Raw genomic sequence first — 21121 nt, 5'->3', positions numbered from 1 at the left:
AGCTACATACCAAGACACTTCTTCACTGCTGAACTTCAGTCCTTCCTGGAAGAGCAGGTCTCCCAACCCAGGAAAAGCTACAATTAGCTACGCATGTTAATGAGGAAGTGGTAGATGAGACTTTGTTTATTGCAGACTGCCAAGCTCTGAAATGTTTGCTTTTCTTTTTGGTGTGATCTCTTAAAATCTTTTGCATATGTCCCTTAAATGGACAAAGAAAGAAAGAATTGGGATGCCACCACCACCCCCAGACCAATTCTTGATCCAAGTAAATTCTGAAGGAATAGCTAAAGTGATTCCCTAAATATATCTTTACAAAATAATACCTCTACTGAACTCAAGTTCTTTGCTTTGACTTCATGCTGCTGCCAACTATGAGGGAAACTGAAGTTCAGTAAACCTAGATTTCATAGCTGTAACCTGGAACAGAGCAGAGGGGGAAAAATAGTAAAAAGGCAATCATTAAACTTCAAGTCTCAGTTGAACAAGCTCCTGACCTGTTGTGGTGGGCTGAACCCAATGATCAGCTTCTCGCTCACCCCATGCCACAGCAAGAGGGGCAAGAGACTCAAAAGTGCAAAAGCTACAAGAATTTATGGACTGCAATGGATAGGAGAACTAAGCAAAGGGAATAGAAAGTGGGGAAGAAAAAAGAAGTGATGCAAAGGTAATCATACCCCTATTCCCACAGCAGACTGATGCCCAGACCAACAACTGCCTTGGAAAGATTCCCCCCTAATTATTGCTGAGCATAGTGGTGTTGAATTTTCCTTTGGTCAGTTTGGATCAGTGGCCTCAGCTGTGCTCCCTCTCTCCCTCTGGGAACAGGGGACAGACTGAGGAGCAGGAAAAGCCTTGACAAAAGACTGACAGTCTACCACTGTTTTTTCCACTGGATTGCCCCAGTAGTTCCAGCAATCTGGCTGATAACACATACAACTCAGTGCACATACAACTCAGGAAACACCCTGCAGTGTTATCAGCCCTGCTTTGGACACAGGCCTCTAACACAGCCCCACACTTTCTCCTACAAGAAAATTAAACTGAACTCCTACTACATTACCTTCAGTAACGCAGCCAGGCCCAGCACACCCAGCAAGCTGTAGGCAATTTTACAGTGAAATTGCAACTCTACAATTAGTACAACAGCTGGCTGCTATTCCATATGTTAAGCTTAAGGTGGAATGAGAGTTAGAATCATAAGAGGGCTTGGGTTAGTAGGGATTTAAAGATCACCTAGTTCCCAGCTCCCAGCCATGGGCAGGGACACCTTCCACTTGACCAGGCTCCTGGGGTAACACCCAGCCTGGCCTTAAACACTTTGAGGGATGGGGAATCTACAGCTTCTCTGAGAAACCTGTTCCAGTGCCTCACCACCCTCACAGTGAAAATTTTTTTCCATTCAACACATCTTACTCTAAGTAGTCCAGAGTTACCCCTTCTAAAACATTTCAGTGTTAAAAGGAGTAAGATTTTTAAAATATTTTACACTGCATTTCCTATCTTAGTTGTTGGCTGAAACTGACCTCAACAAAATAAGCCTGTTTTACCTTAAGTAGGTACACACACAGGATGTAAAGTTTTGGTCATTTATTTGGTTATGTCTAAATCCTTAAAATAACATGGTTAAGGCGAGAGAGAAGCATATTCGTTACAATTCATATAACAAGTAATAAAAAGATTTGAGTATCTGTACACTACTTCAATTAATGCTTACTGATGCCTTGAGCTATATTCAGCTAAGTGGCATTTTTGTGTAAACAGTATTTACTAGAACAAAAAATTAACTAGTACTAGCCCTACTTCTAATATGCTATTTCAAATCTACTCTTGCAAACAAAAAGCAGTAAAAATACTCATTTGTCTTAGACATACAAAGCACAGCATTGCCCTGGGTAACAACATGTAGCTTTGCAAGTGATACCTGGTTCCTTTAGTTGCAATGGCTTATAGTAGTAGTAAGCTAAATAAAAGACCTACAAAAAGAAGTCATAACACAATTGGAATTTCACATTGTCAAGCATGTAAGGCTGCAAGTTTTACAGTGTGTGAATACACGAGATATGTTGAACGGTGACATTCCCAGCCATTATAGATGCAAATGCTTGATGCAGCATATCTTCTCTCAGCCTCCAGAAAGGCTCATGTGCAGAAGAAAGAGATCACTGAGTATAATAGCCCAAGTTTAGTGGAATCATCATTATATATATGTACACACACATCCATGGTGCAAGTTTAGACTTCAGGAACAGAGTGATCCATCAGGCTCTTCATGATGCTAGTTGCCATCCTAAGGAAAAGGAAAAGGCATTCAGGTTTGTAAGACAACTATAGAAGACCACTCAAGCCTCTGCTCACAGTAGCTTTGTCACTACCAGTCCTTCAATACAAACCCGAAGCTGGACTTTCTCTCCACTATTTTTGATAAGTTGCTACAGACAGCTGCACAAAACTGCACCCTGAGATTGAAGAGAAGCCCACAATACTCAATGCTTCTATTAGCACCTGAGCTGTGTGGTTGGTATCTTTCAGGGTATGGGCATGTGTGCAAGCAGAGTACAAGCACAAGGGAAGGAGAGCAGAGGGAAAGGTGGCTGTTAGACTGAAAACTGCTTTGTAGAAAGAGGATACCAAGCCAAGGGCTTATCCTTTTCCTTTACCCGAAAAAAAGACTCAGTTACACCTGAAGCACTATTAATGTCTACGATCTTCAAAAAGTATTTATGCAGGACAGATTCAGTTGTAGAAAGCCATTGCTTCCAAAGGATTAGGAAGAAACCCAAAACTATCCTGCCCAGAATCACTTTTAAGCCACAGGAATTACTTGCAGTACAAACAACATTTTAGTTAAAAGGTAACAAATATTTGTAGTATTCAGCTCTTAGAAATTCAGGCTTAGTCAAAAGAAGTTTAGAAAAGGCTTTTTCCAGAGAGGAAAAGGCAAAGGATCATCACAAATGTAGAATAGGTTAAAAACAGTACCAACACACACCAATTTGACCACAACATCAGATTAAATAAATTTTCAGGCATCCCCACCCCTCCTCCAGTCTTAAGTAAAGTTTGTAATTAGGTCTTATCATGAGTACACTTTCTAGTCACTGTCCACTGGATTATAAATAACACTGTGGCTGCTTTGTATTACCTACCTCTTTATTATATAGTCATAAATACTGGAAGGCATGACAGTGATGGTCACTACATTTCCAGCTGTTGCCAAGATGTCTGCAACCTGTGAGTCCTGTCAGTAAACAAGAAGTCACATGAGTAACACAACTCAAGCTGACTAAGAAAGCAGCAGTTCAAGAGCTTTTTCTAGACCCATTTCACATGGCTTTGAGACCCCCCCAACTCCTTGTCTGGAGCACTTCAGGACAAATCACTGAAACTGCAATGCCACTTCATAGATGTTTGGTTATGAGTATCTTGCATGAACTGACTAGAAAAGGGACACAGATGTCATACACAATTCCTGCTAAAATTTGATGCAGATTGAAAGGAGGAAGTTTACCCCTCTTTGTTTTGCCAGCAAGGTTGGACTACAGATAAAAAGAGAGGGCCAGCCTTGCCAAGTAGAAGCAGAGAGAATGAGAATCAGCTGCCCTAACAACCAATACAAAACTGCACAGAGGCCTAAAACATCTATGTCTCTCCAGTCAAGTTACATCATGACTGAAGTTTTTATTTTATGAACACTGAACAATATATTATAACATTTTCTGTCTCTCCAAAACACACTATACAAACATAAAAAGCTCACAGCTATCCACACCCCACACATAGTAGTTATTTTACCTTCAACCCAATTACATTCTGGCCATTAATTTCACAGATGTTGTGCTCTGTCAGAAGTCCATTTCTTGCAGCAGAACTGTCTTTCACTATTGAGGTTATTTTTCCATTCTTGAATATGAAACCAACATGTCCTGTGCTGTCCTTATGCATGGTAATAATTCGTTCAAAAGGTCTAAAAGACATTTTAAATAAAAATCTTCAGTCTACTAAACCATAAGAAAAAACACATTCTATTTTAGCATCTTTAGCTTATAAAAAGTAATTGTACTGTAAGGGACTCATATTTTCTATAATGAAAATTTGTTTGATTTAACTTCATTTTGTTAATATTATTGTATTAAAATATACTTGTTTATAAACCTTACATGTTTTCCCTGTTCTACAGATATTTCACCATCTGGATTATAATAATACAAAAATCCCATACAACATCTACCCACCACCCCAACCAAACAAACATCCACTAAAGTTCTCTACAAACATTACAAGGTCAATAAAATAGCGCAGGCAGTTTTAACAACTGTAGGTAGACTACAGGATTCTGAGAGCACAAGGCTTCCCCAAAAACATTTCAACTGCTTTGGGGACAATAAACCTTTAAATTGTGTCTTAAAAAGGCAGAGGAAGAGGGTGCCATGTTGGGCACAGAAGTGGTAGACAGAGCAGGGAATCTACTGGCACAGTATTTTAATTCAGTGTTTGAAGTAACTGCCCCAATCAAAGCAGCTGCCCTCCACTGAGTCAGGCTTGGTTCTTAAGCAGGAAGAACATGGAAAAAGCTTTGAGGCATACACTTAGTCACATGAAATATCATCTGTCTTCTTGCAGCCTACAAGCCTTATGTTGAATCTGACCTGTGGTTACTACATACAGTTAGCTACAAGATCATTATTTAAAAACATATTGGGTCATCAAGCATGCTTTTAGTAAAATTGGCATTAATTCCTATGTAGTCAACAGAGTTCACAAGAAAAGCTATCATGCTACATAAAATGCAAATCTATTAATTAATACAGCAAACATTTTGTTACTTTTATTGTTGACTTTCACTTCAACTAAATTAAAAAAATCGTATCTGAAAAAAGCACAGAACTCTTCAGAGTTTAAATTTAACTTTTGCCATCTCTCACTCACTAGTTTATCTTGGAAAAATGTTATGCCTCATCAGGCCCAGGAAGTTTACAATTTAGGAACCATTTTGATTGCTCCCCACAAAAGGGAACATTTCTGAAGATCTTTACTACTGAAGCATGTGGACAAGCAGATTTTGCACAAGCAAGCAGATTTTGCACAAGCAAACAGATTTTGCACAAGCAAGAGGAGACCCATATCCCTCAGAATTACTCAGTGATGGATTATGGCAAATCCATATCTGCAGCTGGCTTTACCTGTCCCGAATGATCATTGAAATCCTTTCTGCAGAAGCCTGTTTCAGAACTTTGTGTGCTTTATCAGAACTCCATCCTGCGCAGTTTTCGCCATTGATCTGCAGAACTTGGTCCCCGAACCGCAGACCAGCAAGGGATGCTGGAGAGTTTGCCTGAACTAACTGGACAAATATACCCTACAAAAGAGAGGGAAAAAAGGGAGGGGAGGAGAAAGGGAAGTTCTTGCTTAAAGATGAAGACCAGTCACAGAACACACAGCCCCTAAAGTTTCACATTCTACACAATATCAGCCAAACAGACAAGACAAAAGGACCTGCTAATTATCTCTTTATAAGGGGCAATTTTGAAATTTCAGCCTGTTTCTAGATGTATTTAAAAGTCTGACAGACACTCAATGCAAGAACAAAGTTGAAAAACAAGCAAATCTATCTAGATCTCTAAATATTAAAAATATAAAAAAATATGAGTGTAACATTAAAGTCTTAAGCAAAGGGTTAAATACTTGTCTGTTCCAACAGGTGTTACAAAACTATTTCTAGTGAAACTACACCTAAAAACAAAGTAAAGCATATCAAAGCAAATTATAAATAATACCTTGGAAGAGAGGGGTGTTAAAAAAAACACCACCCCATGCTACTCTAAGAAAAGCCCATTTTCTGCATTAGAAGAACTACAGAGAAGTATTTTAACCCTATATGCTCCTGTAGTTCAAATTTTCTAAAACATTCAGATTAAATGGCTTAAATGGTTTAAGCACCTTTTACAAAAAAGGAGATAGTTCTAAACTGTGGGCAGTGAGTACATACTGCTGAACATTAAGTACTGCCCAGTATTTGCACAAAGGTAAAGACAAGCAGTCCTGAGCTGATAATAAGTATCACAGCAACTATGCAAGGACAAGTTCACACTCTAAAGTGAAACAAAAAATATTTTATGTATTTTTCAAATCTTACAAAACACAAGGCATTAAACTGCAGCTGTAAATTCAGCTTCTAGTCCAGAGAGCTGGGAATCTAATTGGAAATCTAATCACAAGTCTAATGAAGGACTTAATTATTCTCGTAACAGATAAGAAATTGTTTTACAGAAGACTATTTTGTGACCACAACCTAACTTTACTACTAATATAGTCCAGCAGTAAGATCTCTAGAGGTAAAAGCAACTTCTACACTTACATTATCAACAGACTTAAGGCGAAGTCCAATTTTGCCATCTTGATCTTTACACAAAATTGCTTCACGGATGCCTTGCTTAATTTCTGCTCTGCGAATTCCAATATCATTTCCAGTCACCGGAGCTACCATGTAATTAGTAGAAGGTCGTGTTACCAGTTGCTGATTAAAACAAAACAGCCAGACAACTTAGTTTCAACTTTTAAGAACACCTATATGTCAGTTTGTATGAAGTGATATTTAAAACAAACAACACACAAAATAAGCCACAACACCAAATCTCCCCCACCCCCTCCCAAAATTGGAAATGGACTTCTCAGTTTCAGAACAGACTGAAATAGGCACTGCAACTTAAATAATTCACCTCTCAGTCAAGTATGGTACTTAGGGCAAATAATAATCTGCTCTCTAGAATGCTAGATACACATTTAGTCTTTACACTTTTGTTTTCTAGAATATGCATGACTGGTACCTACACCCTGTGGCTGAGCAGCTGCTGCCACTGCTAAGTTTCTCTGCACCTCTTCCTCATTGAGGCTCAGGCCCATATACTGAGAAAGTTCTGGATACAATCTGGGGTACAAGCCTACAGGAGAAAAACAAAACAAAAATCAATACAACAGCTGGTTTAAAAGAAGGAGCAGTTAACTGCTTTCACATGCACAATTACTTCAACAAATCTAGTGCTTTTGTAATTATTTAACTGGAAAATTATGGCAGAAGACCCACTTGAATCAGAATTGTTATTCTGGCCTGGTTCAGAACAGTAACCAGCCAAGCAGCACTTCCGAGAGAAAGAACTTAGAGGAGAACTTTCAGTTTCAGTTACTCTATTCACCCTTTACAACACAAACAGCAATAGACACACGGTGATGTTGCAAAACCAACACTGTGATGCACTGCATAAGGACACGCCCTTCAACTCCAGAATTTCTGGGCAATTAGTGGAGAACTGCTCCCTTCCCCACCCCCAAACCAGGTGTGCTGAAGAACACACACAGAGACCTTCTACCAAGTTCAAAACCAGCAAGAGGCATTCACGCCAAGGATATTCCAGATCTGAGGCATGGGAAGGTTTCTGCAGAAACCTCCTGGTTCTAAGGTTCACACTACAGTCTGCTGTGAGTCTTCATGAGAAAGCAGCTGTCAGTTTGTCACCACTTCAAACTGGAGGGGCTTTATACATGCCTCTCAGCAAGACAAAACACACACAGCCTTTAAAACAACCCTCTACACCCAAGCAAAGGGAGGCACAAGGAGTGGGAGGAAAGGAAGTTGAACTGACAGGCTTCACAGACCTTGAGCTGAACAGCTCTGGAAATAACCTTGATATTGCTCTTGACATTCCACAGATCATTAACTGGTGCCATACAACAAGTGCCAGATATGAGAACTCGTAAGAGTCCCCCTGACATTCTCACTAAATGGGTAGGGACAGAAAAAGCTGCCTGGAAAGAGAGGCAATGGAAAGAAGGGCTTCAGAAGCAACCAGACTCCCCAGTACACAAGGCTTGGGTTTCTAGTGTTCATTTATGGGTAAAAATGTATAAAACCAGCTATTTTAAGAATCCATGTCTGACCAGCAACAGAAAGTAACTTTTCTGGGAAGGAGCAAAGGTCAATGCAAAGTGAATGCCAGTATAAACAAGAGATTTTTTTTGCTCTTTAATATGCTGCTTTGCATGAGAGCAGTCTGATCATATTTCTGGACTAATCCAGAAGGTTATAGCTTCATCAATATTGATTAAAAAGCTTTTGATGAATAAATTTTCTATTTTTGCTTGCTTTTTCAAGCAAGTCCCTAGGATTATGCACAACACAAGATTTCTGCAGCTACACAATTCTTCTATTTCATTCTTTACTACACCAGATGCATCTTTGCTGCCTGAATTAAATTCTCATTTAAAACAGAGTGCTCCAAATAATGGAACACATAGCAGAACACAAAACTCTTGATGTTGTATAGTCTCCCGTTTCTGTCAGAACAGAAGCATTTCCAGTGGGTCTGGCACATCCTATAGGTGATGTAAGGCCTTCTTTCATTTGGGATATATTGAATGATTAAACATTCTCCAGTCACAGAATTCCAGAGCAATTCACACACAAACTGATGTCAAAATTATGTTTTGGCTCCTGCTTGCTGAACACATGTAGGAGAATTCAAACTATGGACAGTAGAGCTGCCAAGACTGCTGAAGCAAACTCAAATCTGGTGTGGTGAGGTTAGGCCATGTAAGTACCTAATCCAGATAGGATCTACCAGAGGCAACTCTGGTGAGCTATGCAAACATCTGCCTTAAAGTCATCTTATATACAGAAGCACCCAGAGGAGAACTGGAGACAAAGTTCCATCCTGCTCTGATCAAGCAGCATTCCTGACCACCATTCTAGCACTGCTGCTGGTCTTGCTAGTTACAAGGCTTTAGGCCTTTTAGACTTAAGTTTTCTAAAGCAGAGCTGTAACCTCAAACATACCAGTGCACCTTTGTGGATGTACACGCACATGGAAGAAAAGAAGGAGAAAGTACAAGTACAAATCATTCAGCTTTAGATCTGATGGATTTCCCACCACATGTCCGATTCCAAAATCTGCTGCAAGCTTTATGTTGGTTGCACAACAAGATGAAGTGCCAGCTTCCTGGGCACTTGTTGACAGAGATTTGTCTTTGTCCCAAAGCAAACTCAGTGTAAGAGAAAAGACTAACTCACGCTGTCCTCTAAAGCTTACAAATACATATGTGATAAATAAGGACAACTAAGTATCTGAGGTAAGAGTTACAGAGCCCAAAGGCATCAACATCAAATCTTGTTATGGTAGGCTCACTTGGAAAAGGTTGCAAAAAGAGAAGGGTGACTGCTTGCCACAACTTCCTTTTATAAGCAAACACTGTTTTTTGACTCCTATAGCACCTTACCAAAGTGGGTGTTAGCATTTCCAAAATGGAAATGTAAACAGGGTAACATTTATTTCCCTTTGTAAATAGGGTAACATATTTATAGCTATTTTTGACTGTACTGTTAACTTTAAGATTTCAAAACAGCCTTCCACAACATTATCCATAGGACACTATGTAGTACATGAGCTTACCTCCATCACAAGGAATTGGAGCAGAAGCTTCAGACAAGATTGCTGGATTAGCTGGATTTGAAGAAAAGGCAGTCTGAGCCTAAAAGCGAAGAAACTCACATATGTTATCTTGCATAAGAAAAAATAAATCTTAATTATGCAGGCAGGAGACTCAGTATTTTCTTTTTCTTTTGTACATGCTAATTACTATTCATCTTGAAGTAATGAAGTCAAACTTTTTATGTGAAATAAATAGCTTCAATACAACATGCTGTAATAGTATCAGAACTACTTTGGCAGACCAACTTGTATCTTCCTCAGAGACAAAGCTACAGTGATAATGCAGAAAGCTTTCCTGTCAACCTGTTCTATTTACATCATCAAGCAAGTTAAAAAGCCTTAAAGGAAACATTACCTTTGTCCAAAAAAGCTTACAAATAAGTTTTAAGATGTGACCTTTAGCAGAGTGTTTCACAATTGCTTTTTTCAGCTAGAGAGCAGCAGTTTTACTTCTTCACACCATTTACAGACATTATTAGTGAGATCCATAGTTCTTTTCAGGTGTCAAGTTCCACACAGTCCAGTGCTACTAGTATGTCTTCTGAAAGAATCAGACCTTCCAAGTTGATTTTTCTACAGCCACTACAGTGAACACATTAAGCTTTATTTCTGTATTGCTGACTGGCTTACTTTATTAAGTTCTCTTATATTTGTGAGTCAGTTTCCTTCCTTCTCAATACCTCAGCTCTATTTTTTTGTCTTGTGTGCTCACGACCAGTGAAAAATACAGCCTTAGAGAGGCCTCTTAAGCATGATGGAAATAGCTATTCCAGTAACTTTCCTGAGGTTGAATGTCAAAGGCAGGGGGAGGAAGTACTCAATGCATACTGAAACGTTACCCTGAACGGGACACATAAATTTTCTAATACAACATGACAGTCCAATTACTTCATGATGTTAAGGAAACGCTTAAAAATAGAAAACTTCTCAGTCCTGTTCACTCCAGGAAGTTGTCTTTAAAAACAGGTTTCACAGCAAGAATGAGTCATTATTTAGCAATATCACGTGTATTTAGAAGCACAGGCTCCAACTCAAATGATGGACAAAAAGAGCAGGTTAGAATAATATTTAATGTAACAAGTCTGTTTGTTTTAGCCAGCAGTCATTTGAATCTTAGTCACTCATTGCAGATACAGACATCTTTCAGCACTCTGCCCCCTCTTCTCCTAAGAATGGCCTCAGACTTATTTAAAGAGACAGCATTTTTATAATGCATTCTTTGGGAGAAGGAAATAATTTAGCCTTTGATGCCAGCAGGTCAAGGGAGGTGATTCTGCCTCTCTACTCAGTCCTTGTGAGACCCCACCTGGAGTGCTGTGTCCAGCTCTGGGACCCCCAGCACAGGAAAGACATGAAACTTCTGGAGCAGGAAAGACATGAAACTTCTGATCACAGAAGCAATCAGAAGATGAACACCTCTCCTATGAGAAAAGGCTGCCAGAGCTGGGGCTGTTGAGCCTGGAGAAAAGAAACCTACAGCAGGCTTCCAATACTAAAGGGGGCTTATTAAGAAAGATGCTGACAAAACCTTTTAGCAGGGCCTGTTGCAACAGGACAAGGGATACAGGTTTTAAACTAACAGAGAGTTAGATTTAGATTTAGACCTGATATGAGAAACAAGTTTTTCAAAATGAGGGTGGTGAAGCACTGGAATAGGCTGTCCAGAGAGGTTCTAGATGCCCCATCCTTGAAGACATTTAAGGTCAGGTTGGGACATTTTAGGCTCTGAGCAAAGTGATGGAATTGAATATGTCCCCGCTTGTTGCAGAGGATTTTTATCCAAACTATTCAGTAATTCTATGAAAAGTATCAGTGAAAATGGAATGGGTTACTGATTACATTTATGAAAATTTTCAACTGTAATATATAAGCTCTAGCAGTTGGTCTATAAAAGGCCAAAGGAGCCTGTTCTTGGCTCCAGGCTACTAAATTTTTGGTTCAGCTTTACCAGACTGTAGATAAAGGACTGTGGTTACATAAGAAGAATGGAGTGGGAGGACACAACAAGGAGCAAACCTAACATAGCACCCACAACTGCAAAAGCCCCACCCCACACATACAAACACAGATGAGACAGGGCTCTGCATTTTGGGATAGCACAGGAGAGTTAAGAAGCTGTTCTAGTAGTTTGCTTGATGGCTTCCCAATGAAAACAGCAAGGACAGAAGTATCAGCCACCTTAAAACACACTATAACTTCTTGCTGTTGTTTAAACCAGGAAGGAATGCAGGTTAAGTTCAGGAAGAGGTAAAATGTTTAAGAAAGTAAGGAAACTCCTTGTGAAATACATCCACATCAAACTTCTCATAGACTTGTTAATCCATTCAAGTGTTTTTCATTATTTTGTTTCACAGATTATTTTTTAGTCCTCATCATGTCTAATAATAAAACTACCAATATTCTTACAAATAAAGGGTTTTGCACAAAGGTGATAATCTTGGATGTACTGTAAGAACTGGTCACTACAGTGAAATGAAATAGCCACAGGACAAGTCTGATTCCAGATGGCATTAAGACAGCCAGTGCTGCTTTTTTGGTTTGTTTTTTTACTCCAATGACCACAAAAACTTTCTGCCACAGATTTGGACACTGGGAATGAGATGCAGCAGATTTATTAGTTTAGTTATCAGTGAAGACACTGACTATATTTGTCTACTTAAGACCATGTATCTATACTTCAAAAAACCCAAACGTATTAAAGACAAATGAACACAAATGAATAGATAAAGCAAAATATATATATATCCAGGTGGTAAAATAGGCATTAATCATATTAGATAAAGCTACAAAGTAAACAGGTTGTCTTTTCCAACAAGTTCTCAGCTACAATAAGTCTCTCCTTTCCTGGATTAAATATCAGATAAATTATTGTCATCAAAACTCATCTTTTTTTAAGTCCACCATACCTGAATAACTTTGTCCACCTTCAGATCTTCTAGGGAAGGATAGAGAGACATTTTGATGAAGTCCTACTGGCCAAAGGGCAGACTAGAAAAAAAATCAAATGGGAAAGCAAACAAACAAGAGGATTAGCTTTCAGATATTTACTGAGTTTAACTCCTTAATTTTTTTTCTTTTAAATAAATTAAGCAGACTAAGTGCTAAACAAGTGTTCTGTGACCTGCCAGTCAGCAGTAAAGATATGTGGCACTACAGATGAATTCCATTAAGACTACCCATTTAATCTGTTATCAACAGCAGCCTTTGGCTAATAGGCTTTATTTAATATACTTAGCACTGTCAAAGTTTAGGTCTCAATGAAGAGAAAACCTACACAGAGCAAAACATTTTGCAGGAAGCAAAGAAAGACTTTAGGAGGCCAAGATGCAATTACAATGAGGGTTAGGAGGAAAAACCTAACCACTCTTGTCCCAACAGGGACAGCATTTTACATTCAACTGTGGAAGCTTCTGCTCTGTTGTCTAAAATATTTAAACACTTTCAACACTTCTAATATTCCACTGACCTGCTTTTGGCTGGGATGGAGCTAATGTTCTTCCTAGGGCTGTGTTTTGGATTTAGGATGAGAATATTAATAACACACTAGTTGTTTCAGTTGTTGCTAAAAAGTGTTTATACTAAGTCAAGGGCTTTTCAGTTTCCCATGCCCTGCCAGTGAGAAGTCTGGAGAGGCACAAAGAGCTGGGAGGGGACACAGACAGGACAGCTGAATCAAACTGGCCAAAAGGATACCATGTGGCATCATGCTCAGTATATAAACTGGGGGAAAACCAGGCCAAAGGCATGGGCATTGATCAGCAAGGGGTGAGCAGTGGCAGTGTGCATCACTCATTTTATATATTCCAACTATTTATTTTTTTTTCTTCCTTTTCTGTCACATTAAACTATCTAATTACATCAACCCATGACTTTTCTGATTGTCTCCCCCCATCCTACTGGGGCAGGGGGAATCAGCAAGCAATTTTGTGGTGCTCAGTTTTAGGCTGGAGCTAAATCATGAGATCCAGCAAGAGGCCTCTAGACAGACCTTGGCTTCCATTCACAACACATTAATTGCAGCAAGAGACCTGTAAAAACTAGGAAGATTCAGTCAGTGGTGAGTTTCAAAACACAGGAATTCCAGGCTGGCTGTCATGTGATGTTCAGAGAGCCCCTGTGACAACTTATGAGGAAGTAAAAAAAAAAAAAAAAAAAAAAAAAAAAAAGAAGGGAAAAACCCCCAAACCCTAAGCAAAACCTAACTAAACCACTTCACATACATGGTACTCTAAGGCACCATGCTGACATCCAGCTCTCCTAGAGCCAGTCACCTGAGGCTTCAGGAAATCCCACTTTTCTAGAGCTGCTTAACTCACACTCTCACTGCGATCAGCTGAACTTTTGAAACCCACAATAAAACATTCCACATCAGTCCATGGGAACATTTTAGTGAGAGGGATGGAGAGGGACATAACCAGAAGACAACAAAATGTGATGCAGTTTAGCAAGTCACAGAAGGTACTGAAAACATAGTTAATACAGAAGTTTTACTAAAGGTTTTTGTTTTGGGGATTCATTTTCTCATTCAAAGAAAAGAGGTTCTTATTAAAGTAGCAACTTAGCAAAAATTTCAGACTAGAAGTGACCATTGCATAAATCCTTGAGAAATTGCTTCTTTAAGTGCAGACACAGTCTATTTCTAAATGAACACCACACACACAGATGCCTAATGTGATACTGCAGTAACACAATAGACATCTCTTCATGTTACACTAAATTCATCAACAGCTTTTATGTTTGCTCAGCAGTGCCCAACAGCTCCAGTATCATGTCAAACTGCAATTAAAACTTCAAAAAAAGCATGCTCTAAATGTGACAGAGATCTAAACTGTAAACACGTGGTCTGTTATATTACAATAATTAATTGCCACTGACTTTTTTGATTAATTGTTGCAACTCTACCAAACATAGTTAAAGCCTGGAAACTATAACACATGCATTTAAGGTCAGTTTGAAGTTCTGTTTTAATCCAGTATCAACCTGAAACAATGAAATGCTTCTGCTCATCCAAAATGGGCAATAGCAAATGTAAGCCAAAGCCTTTGGTCAGGAAAGTGGCTCCTGGATGCTCCATTCTGCTGCTGACACCAGTCAAGGCACACACAGCATTGGACTCAGCATCTCCTTCTGTGCTACAGCAGCCCTGGTAGGTTCAGGAGCTGGTCCCAGCACTGGCACATGTTCAGAGTCAGCACACCCCTGGCAGCAGGGGAGGGCAGGCCAAGGACAGTGTGTTCCCAAAGGAGTCACCCCATGGCAGGGTGAGGAGAGGCACACCAGCAGCACTTTGCAGGTGATGATCTTGGCATCCACAGAGCGGCAGAGCACAGCACAGGCAGCACCAGGTCCCCTGCCCCAGTGACCAACTTCCACGGAACACCCTGGCCAGCTTTACTTCTCCTCCTCAGACCAATCAGTCTCTGCACACAGTTACTTGATTACCAGAAAACCCCAATCTTCCGCTAGTTTATAAAGAAGACCCCAGTGCTTTCTGCAGAAAAGCATTAGCAAAGCTAAACAAATACTAGTGTTCAGATTACATAAGACAACACTCCAGAAGTTTATCCTGCCCCTTGACAACCCCCTCAGCCTTCCATCTCCAGCCAAGGGTTAACAAACCCAAGTGTTTGTCACAAAGGCTGGCTGGCTAGGCTGGCTCCCTCACCATAAACTCACCAGTTCCCAGTTTTGGTTTTCCAACTAAATAGCCAGAGGAACAGTCTCCACTGTAACTGCACTGAGTGAGCTGATAACTTTGCATATGGTAACACAAATACCACATGTTAGATAATGTGAGAGCCACAAGAATATTGCATTTAGTTTAAAAAAGGATTGTTAAGTAATAATTGCCACCGTCAGGGACCACCAGTAATTGCAGGAAGAACTTGTCCACGATTTCTGTGCAATGTTATTCACAGTATAAACATGAATTTCAGCTGGTGCTGTAACGGCTTTAGGCACTAGGGAGTGGATACCACAAAATGTGAGTCACTACAACCGCCTCTCCTCTCTTAAAAATCTATACCAACACCAGAATTACTTTCCCCAATCATTTCCATACTGTGAGGAGACCAAGTGTTTAGGGACGTAGAAATGAAAAGGAAATGCATGGGGCAGGAGCTGTAACTCAGCTGGTGACCCACAGAAGCTGGCAGTAAAGACCTCGCCCCTCTCTTCAGTACACTTGGCTGGGAAGTCTGACTGCCCCTGCCAGCACGTCCCACTAAGGAGAGATCCTGTTTGCCAAAGGGAAGTACCGGGCCACCGATGGGAGAGGTATGAACGGCGTCACTCGTGACACCCTGAGCCTGCCAGCAGGAAGTCTCCAAGGTGGGAGTGATCCCGAGCTGCTTTCGGTGGCCTGGCTGGGAGGAGACGGGCTTCTCGACGCATTGCTTAGGTCGGAAAGCATGAACAAAACACAGCAGGATGGTCCTGCGAAACCCCAATCTGGTCAGCCTGTAGTGACTGCTGTCTTTGAAAGCACCAGCAGCCAAAACTGTGGGAGGGGAAAAAAACAAAACAAAAACCGCCCCCCCCCCATATGTCTTCCTCCTGTAGCCCGTGGAAAAAGTACAGCAGGCCACAATGCTCGAACCTACAGTGGAACACTGGTTCCCACTTCCAGAAATTAGAAGCTTATGAGCCCCGAAATTCATCTTTAGAGCAGATCGAGGACAAACAACACTTCCCGAAGGTCAGGCTGAGACATCATGAACCGAGAAACGGTTTCGTAAGACGCGTTCTCCACTAATAACTCAGTATTTCCCTTCTGATACACATCTAATTAGCCTGGGAGCAATTGCCCTCATTATGCGCTCAGCTCCGAAACCTGCTGCCTCCATTTCAGACCTGAAGCAGGGCTCGCCTGCCTGAAAAGGCCCGTCGTGTCAGTCCATTGCTGCAGCACCTTTCAGCCCGTCACAAGAGAACTCAATACAAATGCCCGAGCCTCCGCCGTGCAGTGGCCGCGGAGCCCCAAGGAGGGGCCAGAAGGCGCTCCCAAACCCCAGGGCCGGGCACAGGCAGTCACACAGGGCCTTATCCAGGCGCTGCTTTCCCTGTCCGCGGCCGGAGGAGCCCCTCGGGCCGGCAGCGCCCCGAGCCCGGCTGAAGCCTTCCCCCGGCCGGCTGCGGGGAGCGGCGGCCCCGCAGGAGCGCGACACGGTTCCGCGGCTGGGGCGGGCACCCACACCGCCCTCGCAAGCGGCACAGCGGGGCCGCCCCGGCGCCGGCCGCCCCCTCCCCGCTCCGCCATGCCCGGCCCGCAGCCCCCCGCCCGTCCGACCCAAGGAGCGCACAAAGGACCGCGGGGAGGGGGCCCCGCCCGCCGGCCCCTCGCTTACCTCTGGCCCAGGGGGTTGTTGGCTGCCGTCCGTCGGGGCCCGCAGTACGGAGAGGGGCGGTAGGGGAACGGCTCCCCTGAATCCCGGCAGCGCCGCTAGGAACGGAGCGGAGCGGGGGCGGCGGCGGAACTGGCCCGGCCCCGCGCATGCTCCGGCGGCGGCGGGGAAGGGGCCGGGGCCGGGGCCATGGCTGGGTTGGGCTGCCGGCGGCTGTGGGGCAGAGAGGGGGCGAACGAGGTGGCAGTGGTCTCGGTCCCCTCTGGCCGCTTGTTTCACTCAGAATCTTGGCATCATCAAGGTTAGAAGAGATCTTCAACGTCATCCAGTCCATCCGTCTACCTGGCATTACCGCTGTAACCAGTAAACCACATCACCCGGCGCCAAATCCAGACTCCTCTTAACGCCTCCAGGGATGGTGACTCCATCACCTCCCTGGACAACCTAGTTCAGTGCCTGACCACTCTTACAGTGAAACAATTTTTATAATACCTGAGTCTTCCCTGTTTCAGTTTAAGGCCATTTGCTCTGGTCTCCTCACTGCAGTCACGGCAGAGTCCGGCCCCCACCTCAGCATAACCTCCAGTCAAGGGACTGTAGAGAGCGGTGAGGTCCCATCTGAGCGTCTCCCTGAGATTTCTTTGTTTTTGTAGGGTCTTAGACACATTCGTGTGCCTTTATTGGTTGATAGCTGCTGTCTTCATGGAGAAAAAGTACGATTTTCTGCTCATTTTCCTACTTTTTTTTCTGCTGTAATAAAGCACACTCCACTAACGGCCTCGTGTGTGCCTTGTTTTGTATGTCTGCCGTGGATGGGCAAGCTGTGACACATCAGAGCTGGAGTGACCACATCACCTGTCCCACGGTCCAACACCTGCCTGAGCCTTCTCCTACAGGCAGGTGTCACAAGCAGAGCTTTTATCCTGGAGAGGCTCCCCTGAAGAAACCACAATGTAAAGTGTACCAGCAACAGAGAAACCCCAGAACAAGCTCGTAAAGAGACTTTCATAAGTCAATTACCATAGTTACCTGTCTTTGCCTTATTTAGAGTATGCACTTCTCTAGCATCAATTTTTTAGTCTTCCCTTCTTCATTACAATTCTTTGCCTGTTGTCAAATATTGTTCATCACACAGATAATTGAATTTGCTGTGAGTGCCCTAGAGCTTCTCTTCACCTAAGAAGAGTGTCCAGTAGAGGAGTTGAGCAGTCCTCCAGCAGCCACCAGGAAGGAGGTCTGCTCCCACCTAGAGTCTCTTTCTCCTGCCCTCAGCCAGCCCCAGCATTTGCCCAGCTCTTCTGAGAGAAAGCTTAACTCATTGCTTCAGGAGAAATCAAAACATATGGATGCTTTTCTGCTGGTTAGTGAGCCATACTAGCAATAAAAGGCTCTCTCAAGCACAAGCATGAGCCAGAGCAAGGGAGTATGTGGTTGGAAACAGGAGAAAAGAGGAAGCAGGAAGAAGGAGATATGGGAATGAGAGGGAAGGTCATTTCGCTTCACTCTGGCTCTAACAGGCTGTTTCATCATTTGAGCTGTCTGCACAACCATAACCTTAGTTAAGCTAAACAGAAATTTTGTTGCAATATATATTTTTCTGTTGTTGTTGCAGTGTACTTTCCAGTTCTTGATTCTCTCCAGTTGCCAGCATCTTTGGTGAGCACCAAGGGTCTGGGGTAGCAGCCACAGCAGTGCTGAATGAAGAGGAACAGCAACTCTTTGGCTGCTCAGGAGGCTTCTGTTTCTATATCCAACAATCAGCCAGACCTGGAACCTTCCTGCATGCCACTACCTGAACCATTGGCTGCTGAGTCATGCAACTATGGGTTATTAAATATATATGAAGTGAAATCTTGGGTTTAGGGTATAAGTTCACAAAAATCCTGTATTACATGTTTTCTGGGCCAGGAGGAAGGGAGGGAATGTAGCTCTAGTTTAATAATGACCGATGATTACTGCTTTAGAAGTGCTACATTTTCTACATAGCCAAAGGAGATTTTAACATAAGTGCAGTGAAAGTTTTAAAACTGTGCTCAGACAAAATGTGCCACTCTTCATCCTGAAATGAGCTCAGTGCAGTGAAGCCCTGGACCCACCCTGTAGAATGATTGAGAGTTTTCCAGTGCAATTCTACTGAGTGCCAGTGCTGACAGCTGAAGGATGATGTTTTCTTTTGGTTTGATGTTGAATGCTCCTCTAATTGCGAAGACCTTTCTTCTCTCCAGAATGCTAGGCTGTTATTTGCTGTTTTCTGCATTACTCTATCTCTTTGTGGTCTTTCAAGACAGCCTGCTGCTATCCAGGGAGCAACCTTTTCCAGGGGGTATCCGACTTGCACTGTCAATGCACCCTCCCTGACTTTACCCACAAGACTGTAATGGATGTTCATTTTCTTTATGAAGATGTCCTAGCCCAAAAACTTGGTTCCATGTGGTTTATTTCTCGTTGAGCATACCATGTGTGTACTATTGCAGATACATAATCTAAGAGCAAGCAAAGTCCAGGTTATGGGCAGTAGCTCTGGCACCACGTCCACCTGCAGGACATCCATCTTGGTATCAGAAGTGAATCTTATCATCCCCATCTCCCAGTATATTGTGAAACATGATTTCAATAAAGATTTTGAAAATCTGCATAAAGCTGTTTCTTCTTGCTTAAGAACAGCTGTTGGAGAGAGAAAGAGTACACTTTTGAGAAATTGTTCATTTAAATGTAGGAACAAAACATAATAGACCAGAAAGATAATTGATGAAAAATCGGTATGTCTAATCTGTGCAACCAGTGCAGTTTGGCATGTCTCAGGGTCCTCATCCTTTAAACAAACAGACCAAAGACAATTCCAGCTGCTGGTCTAGTTTCGTTTCTTTCCCAAGGAAAGCAAATTTTGGAAGGGGGTAGCATGTGTCTCAGTCATTCTGTGACATGAACTGAGCACCTGGGACAAGGAAGATACTTCTGTGTCCTGGAGTTTGGAGGAAGACAGAAGAAGGGCCAAGCCATATCTTTCTAAGAAGTCCACTGAGACTGGGGAGCTCTAAGGAGCCAGAGGTGAATTGCCCAAGATTAGTTCCTAAGGTATGTGCATCTACTGTTTGAAAGAAGTAGAACAAATAGCCAAGTTATTAGAGTTTGCTTGTTTAAGTTAGAATACCAAGTGTGATAACTTTCCATCATCAGTGTACTGTTTGTGGGTTTTTTTGCTGGCCTAGTGCCAACTTTCAAAGAATAATAGAAACCACCCACTGATCGGTATCAGTCTCAGCTGTTGAAAAAAATCTTAACAAAATAATACATAATTATTACTGAAAAATTCACATTTCTCCTTTGAAGCTGAAAACAGGTTGTGCTTTTGTTTGTAAGGAAGCTCTCCACCCACTCCACGATTAGTGGTTGCTCAAAACATGTACCAATTGTGCAAGATAGCACCCTGTCAGCACTGGAAACAGAATAATTGTATTAAGGTGGTTCCATACCTGGGGTAGTTATGAGGGAGTTAACGGGTCCTGCTCTAAGCCAGCTGAAAGGAGTGTCCAAACATGTTGTTTGTACTTCTAGAACAAACTTACCACAAAGAGGCTTAATTAACTGTGAGGCTGCATTGCACTGAGCTGTACCTCTAGACTTCACATACCAGAATTTTTGTACTTTCCATGTGGAAATAAGATTTTTCAGCATAAACCCCTGTTATGCAGAAGAGATTACATTACAGGAGCTTTGCCCCAGTAATGTACTTAGCATTAGATACTGCTAGGTCACTTTTTTCCTCATTCCCTGTTCATATTTTTTGATCTTGCCTTTTAAAGGCATTATAACATATTATTTTCATATTATTGCATTATTGCATTACTTTTAAGAGCATAACACCCATGGGGTGGATGGCACTCAGTGAGTTATTTTCCACTGTTCAGTTGGCAGTTTCATGCCTGATTTCCTGTCTACTATTCAAACTCCACTCTAAAGATGGAAATACTAATGTTGTCCCCATCCTTACTAAGTAATGCTCTAAGTGCTGTGCAAACAGTTGCTCAATTATTTTCCATCATAATTCCTGGGGTACAGACAAGGCATTCAGGCACTCAAGTTGAATATGCTCATAATGCATTATTCTGAGCTCTCAGTTCTACAAACTCATGTGTCATATTTGTAGTAATACAGGAGATATTTTGTTAAATCCCCACCTTCCTGACTTCACTCATGATTGTGTGTGCCCAACACTTCTGCAGATTAGACCTAGAGCCTCTGTGGGGCAGATAGAAAATGAGCAAAACACAGGAACTGCTTTGTCGAGAGTCTGGA

At 42.0% G+C, this 21121-nt stretch overlaps 1 protein-coding gene across 1 annotated transcript; it reads right to left on the bottom strand.

Moving 5' to 3' along the window:
- Window positions 1-1575: 1575 nt before the first annotated feature.
- On the bottom strand, window positions 1576-16986 carry SDCBP (syndecan binding protein). Its single transcript, XM_054629415.2, has 9 exons — window positions 16829-16986; window positions 12389-12470; window positions 9444-9522; window positions 6832-6941; window positions 6359-6517; window positions 5184-5359; window positions 3796-3967; window positions 3150-3241; window positions 1576-2290 (listed from the first exon to the last, which is right to left on the bottom strand). Exons 2-9 carry the CDS (start codon window positions 12437-12439, stop codon window positions 2236-2238), a joined length of 894 nt encoding a protein of 297 aa, XP_054485390.1. The 5' UTR covers window positions 12440-12470; window positions 16829-16986; the 3' UTR covers window positions 1576-2235.
- Between the last annotated feature and the right edge of the window lie 4135 nt (window positions 16987-21121).

Source organism: Agelaius phoeniceus, chromosome 1 (genome assembly GCF_051311805.1).
Source record: "Agelaius phoeniceus isolate bAgePho1 chromosome 1, bAgePho1.hap1, whole genome shotgun sequence".
In the NCBI taxonomy this organism is placed as follows: domain Eukaryota; kingdom Metazoa; phylum Chordata; class Aves; order Passeriformes; family Icteridae; genus Agelaius; species Agelaius phoeniceus.
This window is presented reverse-complemented; position numbering and strand designations above follow the sequence as displayed.

Bases quoted from the DNA above. Each gene is read 5' to 3' on its own strand.
- SDCBP (XM_054629415.2), bottom strand. From the start codon at position 12,439: ATGTCTCTCTATCCTTCCCTAGAAGATCTGAAGGTGGACAAAGTTATT. The intron at 6,942-9,443 runs GTAAGCTCATGT...TTTCTCCTGTAG, and splicing joins TCCAATTCCTTGTGATGGAG to GCTTGTACCCCAGATTGTAT. The intron at 2,291-3,149 runs GTAGGTAATACA...CCTTTTCCTTAG, and splicing joins TATGACTATATAATAAAGAG to GATGGCAACTAGCATCATGA.